General features: G+C 48.3%; 1 protein-coding gene across 1 annotated transcript in view; it reads right to left on the reverse strand.

Annotated features, from left to right (window-relative positions):
• Positions 1-6,786, reverse strand: part of ARHGAP36 (Rho GTPase activating protein 36) — a 31,343-nt gene extending 24,557 nt beyond the window's left edge. The window contains exon 1 of the mRNA XM_081793969.1: positions 6,644-6,786. Coding sequence (XP_081650095.1) covers positions 6,644-6,701 — 58 coding nt within the window. The 5' untranslated portion in view covers positions 6,702-6,786. The remainder of the gene's footprint in view (positions 1-6,643) is intronic.
• Between the last annotated feature and the right edge of the window lie 368 nt (positions 6,787-7,154).

The raw sequence follows: 7,154 nt of genomic DNA on the forward strand, positions 1-7,154 counted from the left end.
TATATGTCTCTCTCTCTTTGGAGTTCATAACATGAGGATTATATGGGGAATTGTAAAGATGGAAAATGCATTAATAATCCCCATTACTCTCAAATGTGAACAGAAATTTGCTTGTTTTCATCCTAACAACAAGAATATGTAGTGGCAAGGCACAAATGTGAATTTTATTGTGGAGAAGGATCTTGGTTTCCCCATGAGAGTAAAGCCCTTTAAAGATGAGAATCTTTGTTTTTTTTTCCTATGGTGGCAGAGGAGCTTTGCAGTAAGACAGCTTTGAGGTTGTAGGCCAGCTCCATCACTTACTAGCTGTGTGATCTTGGGAAGGTTACTTCATCTCTCTGATTCTCAGTTTTTTCATCTGTAAATTGGAGATGTTAACACCTGCCTTAGAAATGCTCGGGCCTGTAAGAGGTAAAATATGGAAAGTGCCAGCCAAATGCCTAACATGTACAAGAAAAGGTTAATTCCCTCCCTCTCTGTATTCCCCCCACCCTTATCACATACCTCAGAATGTCTCAACCACTTTGTTCAGAGACTGAAGCTGACTGACTGACTTGCCAATTTCCCTCATTACTGGTTTGTCTGACACTCTTGAAATAGCCCCTCTTCTTTTCGGACAATGTTTTGATCAGCCTAATGCAGCCCAGGAAGAAATGGACCCTTAGTCCAATTCTCACTCTGCGGTTTCTCTTGTCAGTGTTAATTAGACCAACGTTTCAGTTATAATACTCCATGCAGGAAAGTTTCAAACTGCCTGCCCACTGTCTGGACTGCTCCCCCAACCCAGTTATGGCCTGAATCCCCAACCCTCACTGCAGACCCAGTCCCAACCCTGTCTCCCCAATATGTGCCATTATACTCAAGAGAATGACAGCATGACTATTTCCTGACTAAACTGCCCCCACGACTTCTGTTTTGTTTTGTTTATTCACCTCTACCTTAGACATTAAAAAAGGTTTCAAAGGTCACCCTTTTTCTGGCAGCCACCAAGGTTGGGAGGTAGATCGGGCGACGAGGAGACAGATGATGGGTATTTTTCTGAGATATACTTTGCAGCACCTAAAATACAGCTCCAATTCGTTGTTTATCTGTTCGCAGTTAAAGGAAACTAAAATCTACCCTTTGCCGAAAATGGTAAGGTGAGAGAAGACCCCAATATGTGCCCTTTCCTCCCTGATGCTGTTGTCTCCCTCTAGAGACAAAATCAAGTCATTACAAGCTAAAGCTGCACGTAAGCAGGGAGTGGTAGGGGAAGAAGGTGAAAAAGTTGAAGGTAGGGGGTGGATATAATCCCAGGGAGGGATAAAGAGGCTACAGAGAAGAGAAGCGTTGAGATTCAAGGCCTAAAAACTCTGAGAGGCTGGGCTCCAGGTGTTCCCTGTCTCTGAAAGATGCCTTCAGCTACTCCCTTGCCCTCACCCCTCTTATTCATCCTGCATGCTGCCCTCACTAACCCTAGACTCCAGCATGCAAGACAATCTATTCGTGAGTCCCTCTGAGGATTTAGGAATTTAGAAAAATATCTCCAGCTCCTACCCATCTCTGCTTCTGAGGAGGCCCTGTAGCCTCCTCAGCTTTGAGGAGGGAAGTGACAGGAGTAACAACGAAGGGTCAGCCTTACCACATCTCTCTTGAAGCAGGGGTTTAGGATTGGCCCTGGCCAATTTAATAAGCTTCCCTGAGTTCAGGGACCTACCGGTTGCCGGGTATTGGGTGCCCATCCCAAGGAAGCCGTGTGGTGGTTTCTCAAGAGGTGTATTTGAGACGTGACAGTAGCTGCCAAGGCTCATCAAACATGCCATCTACCTACTTCTGCTGATACATGTGAGAACAAATGATACTGCCAGAAGGAGACAGAAATCATTTCCTAGTGACTCAGAGTCCCAGCAATGAGAACACAGGTGGTATTTGCATCGCATCTTCCAGTTGAAATGTGCACTTCTTCATAGAAAGGAATCTATAAGCAATCAAATAGATCAAAGACCAGAATTTGGACTCTGGGCAAGGGAACAGCATCAACATCATACTGACCACCTAGTAAGTGTCTGCTATGTATCAGCATAGTGCTAGGGGCTTTGCAAATGTTATCTCTTTTAATGTCACTCGAGCTTTGAAATCATACCGAAGGGGGCTGTAATCCTTGCTCAGCTACTGTGTGGCAGTGAACAAGTTATTTAACTTCTCTGAGCTTTTGTCTTTAAAATAAAAATAATAATACTTATCTCAGAGAGTTGTAAAGAATGTCAAATGAGATCACTTATGTAAAGTGACTGGTACGTAGTAAATATTTGGAGAAGGAACAAAACATACCTTTTGATACCTGAGCCATAGAGAGTATTTAATGTAATTGATATTACTGTATTAATATTATTATTTATAATCTGGAAATGTAGGTATTATTATATCATCTAAAGAGAGGTTAAATAACTTGCTCACAGCAACACTACAAAAGCAGGCCTGAGACTCAAACCAGTTCTGCCTCTTCCCACTCAATTTTAGAGGACATTTCATGATCACTGAGAAGACCACATTTGGCTGACCTGCTCTAGTCATTACATTTAAAGTAAAATTTGAAGGAAAAAATCCCTTGAATTAAACAGTGTATAGTAGGTTTCTAGATCACTGTATGGGCTATTTGCATATCATAGGCCTTGTATGACCCTTTTGAAAACATTTTTTAAATTATAAGGGTAATGTGAAAACAAACTTGATAAAGATTTCAAGAAACAGGAAAAAAACAACTATTATCCCACCAGCTTAACAGGATCACTTACTTTACCTCATTGCTGAATTTTCTTCCAGTCTCTCAAAAATGCATACTTGACCCAATTATAATCATACCTCTTCCCACGTTGCTACATATTCTTCATGAACACCATGTTTATGACTATAGACTAATCTAACAAGTGGCATGTCATATAGTTTATTTAACCGTTCCACTACCACTGGTAGTGGTAGAGACATTTAGGTTGCCTCAGGAGGTAAGTGTGAAGAACAGAGTGATGTTGCTTTCACCTCAGGGACCTAGTGTCCTCCTCTATCAATGCCCAATGCACTTTTCATCATTTGATATTTAAGCTTGATGAATGTCAGCTCTACTGTTGGAGCCTGAGGTATGTTTTGCAAGAGTAGTATTTTCTGCCAGTTTTCATCACACAGATTCTGTATTTTATCCTCATGGTGTGTAAAGTGTGGGCTAACCCAGGAACCTAAGCTCAAGAGCGCCACATTGTTTGTTTGTTTGTTTTCCTTGCGGACAAATGTCTTTGAAGGTGCAAACAAATGATTTACAAAGGAACTTAGGGAAGTCCTGCCATTGGTGAATGGGGGTGCTATTCTGATAGCACGACCAGGGACATGGGGGTGTTGCTCTGGCAAACCTGCCCCAGCTCTGGACAAAGATCCTGTTACAGCTCAACCAGGTCCGGTCTTAGCAAACTGATTGAGTCCCATCTCCAAGAAAAGGTCAAATTTGTATGTAAAGTGGGCCCCAGGGTCCCTTCAGCTTTAGAGTTTTGGCTGCTTTCCAGAAGTCCAACTGTCTGAGGCTAAATCCAATGCCAAAAGTGAACTGGAGAGAGAATTTCAAGTGGGTCAGTCGTGCTGTCCCTTTCCCTGGGAAAGAAGACCTCTCTGGGCCGCCGCTCTTGCCAGCTCTCAATGGTGCCTCATCCAGATGTCTTCAGATTCTCAGCCACTGTCCATTGCACCCTCAAAAGATGGCTCTGACATACCAACTATTCCTGGGAAGGCAGGGGTGGTGGCGGGTGAGTGAAAGAACATTTAGAACACTTCCCCCTCTCTTTCCAGTCAGCGGCCAGCTACATCCCCCCACCTCTGACTCCAGAGGACTTCTGGAAGACATTTGAAGGGAGGCATCCAGGGCAAGTATAGCCCTACACAATATTAACAGATACTCTCCAGGTGGCACAGCATTTCTGAGGGGGAGTTTGATGAATTCGTTATTACCTGGTTAAAAAACTGTACCCAAAGACTAGTCATTTATTTCAGAGTAATGTTGTGTGACTTAAGTGAGATCATATATGTAAAGGACTTAGTCTAGGGCCCAGCATCTGGGAAGCACTTCACGTATATTGGCTGCTCTTGTATGAATGAGTCACAGAGCCAGTGTGGGCAGCGGTGTGCCTCTGGCATATGACAGGTCTTACCAGACTGGAAATTCAGTAGCAGATCTAAGGTCTTGCACCTGGGTTCAAACACCAACTAAATACAGAATGGACACTCTGAAAAGAACTTGGGTTTACTTTAAAAATAAAAAGGTAGCCTCAGTTGAAAGTATTTCCAATATAAATAAACTATCTGTATGAACTCTGTGGTATGTACGTGGGATTTGTGTGTGGTGTGCTTATGTATGATGTGGGTGTATTGTATTGTGTGTCAAAAGTATGTCATGCATTTGAAGTGTGTGTGTTTATGCATTCGTGATTTGTACATGGGCATGTGTGAGTGTGGGAATGTCCATGTATGTATGTAATTTATGGCTACATATCTGTGCACCACGAGTGTAATGCGGCTTCCAAATGAGGGAAAGTCAGGCATCCAGGACTATATTTACAGGGGCACAGCTGGAAATCCTCTTTTGGCCAGGTCACTAGGCATTCACAACTTGGAGCATGTTCAAAGAAGAGCAGCTAGATATGGGTAGGAGCCTTGCAGCCATGTCACAGGTTAAACAGATGAAGGAACTGGGGAAGTTTGGCCTGGATAAGAACAGGGGTGGGTGGGGGTGGGGGAATGGGGAGGGCTGGCACTGTTCCCTTGGAAGGATCATGAAGGTCAGTGTTGGGGCCAGAAGGACATAGATTTGGGTCTGGTTTAAGGAAAAGCCTTCAAATTCTAATAGATATCTTTGGATGGGGGTGGGTTTCCTTGTGTGTTACTAACCCCTCTCAATGGGGCTATTCATAAGGGAAGCCTCGTATCCTTGATCTCATTGGAGTCACATCACAACCTTGTAGGCCAGGTAGGGGTGGAATGGTTCCCCCTACCCTTATTTTGAAGATAGGGTGCCTAAGGCATAAGGCCTTAAAAGGCATTCATAGGGGCGCCTGGGTGGCGCAGTCGGTTAAGCGTCCGACTTCAGCCAGGTCACGATCTCGCGGTCCGTGAGTTCGAGCCCCGCGTCGGGCTCTGGGCTGATGGCTCGGAGCCTGGAGCCTGTTTCCGATTCTGTGTCTCCCTCTCTCTCTCTGCCCCTCCCGCGTTCATGCTCTGTCTCTCTCTGTCCCAAAAATAAATAAAAAAAAAAAAAAAAAAAACGTTGAAAAGGCATTCATAAAACTCCCCCTGCCTTTTTATTGTTTTACCAGGATCACATAAGCCTGAAAGAATATACAGAACAAAAAACTAAACTTTCTTTGTGTATGCATATTTCTCTCCTTCTCAGGGATCTTATGACTTGCCAGACTGTACTTGAATTTGCTAAGCAAGCTGTAGTCCCTTAGCAGTAGGTCAGACTCCTGAGATGGTTCTCAGCAGGGTGCTGGGGCAGAAAAGAACTAAAAACAAGTTTTTGCTGAAATAAGTTGCTGAGGCCCACCCTCTCCCTGCCTCTCCTCCCGCCTCTGAGGGGGGCAGAGGAAAGAGGAGACAGCCCCAGGTTTGGTCTATGGCTGGTGACCAATGACGCACTCTCACCAATATAGATTTTGGAGGTGGAGACTATGGAGAAACAGGTGGCAGTGGGGGCAGGTGGCAGCCTGGAAGGGGTGGGGCCTATCAAGGGGCAGTGAAGGACAGTGTGGGTGGGGGTCCTGGGAAACCTCAAAAAGAAAAAAAAAAAATCAGCCTCCTGAAATTTTAAGGAGGAAAAAAATAATCCGTTTCCAAAATGTACTCTGTAGAAGCAGTTCCAGGAAAGGGGTGAAACGCCACCCACATGTTTTGATTCGTGCTGTGATCTTTGCGCACCTATGTCCTCAGCTCCACAGGGATAGGGGAACCGCGCATTGATTTCAAGCACCCAAGGAAAGACCCAGGCTAAAGACCCTAGGCCTCTGCCGCCAGGCAGTTTGGGGCAGTGGGCAGTTGGCAGGGCTTCGGCAGAACCAGGTTTGCTGCCACCTCCTTGTATGACCTTGGACAGGCCTTCGCCGTCTCTGGGCTTCAGTGTCGCCATCTCTTAAATGAAGGGCTTGAATTCGACGACTCTAAGGGGGCCCATGTTGGTATTCCGTAGTTAAGACTGGGATGCGAGGCACAAGCTTCCATCAAAAGGACCCCCTCCCCCGCCCCATCTTTGGAGTCCCTGGGTCCCGGCAGCCCTGCGCGGGACGTTCATCCTTGGGGCTTTAGGGCCCTTGGGTTGCGGGACGGCGCGTCGGGCCCCGGGCTCCGAGGTCTCCGGGCGCGGGCGCGGCTGAGCCAGCGACTCCGCCCCCGCGCTCGCCCCGCGTCCCGCCGGGCCATTAGCGCGATTGCTCGCAGTTCCCGGCAAAGCTGGTGATTTATGCGGGGCCTCGACGGGGCAGTCCCTTGAGCCAGGAACAATTAGCTAAAAGCCAGCGGGAAGGGAAGCGAAGGGGCGGCGAGCCAAGCCCCAGGGCGCCCAGATGGTGGCCGCAGCCGCCGGCCGCCCCGGGCCCGAGCACCCCAGCCCCCCGACTCGGTGGGCCCCACTCACCACGGCGGGGGAGGGGCTCAAAGGCCGAGGCGAAAAGGCAGTCCAGAATCCACGCCATGACCCGCGCCGAGCGCCGGCCGCCTCGCAGCTGGCTTCCGCGCTGTCCCCGCACAGGGCCGCCCTAAGTAGCCCCCGGTGACCACGCCCTGAGCCGCACCCTGCACCCAGCTCAGAGTGTCTTGGTCACCGGACACCTCGGGCTTGTCGCGAAGGGGGCAGGGCCTCAGGGGAGGCCGCCCCCCTCCGGAGGAGAGGCCGTTGGTCCTGCAGCCCCTTCTCCCACGCGGAGGGAGGCCAAGATGCAGCTCCCGTCCCCGGGAGCTCACTCTGAGGACGGGACCCTGCCCCTACCCCGGGGAGCTCGAGTCTGAGGGGAGACGCCACCTCAGCCCCGGTGAGCCCCGAATCTGAGTGGGAGGGGAGGTCTCTGCCCCCAGGAGCCCTCTGATCGGCGCGTAAAAGCGGGCCTGTCCCCAGGAACTGGACTTTGCATGCGAGGTGGTGCACCTGT

This window comes from Panthera onca, chromosome X, assembly GCF_046562875.1.
Source record: "Panthera onca isolate mPanOnc1 chromosome X, mPanOnc1 haplotype 2, whole genome shotgun sequence".
Classification (NCBI taxonomy): domain Eukaryota; kingdom Metazoa; phylum Chordata; class Mammalia; order Carnivora; family Felidae; genus Panthera; species Panthera onca.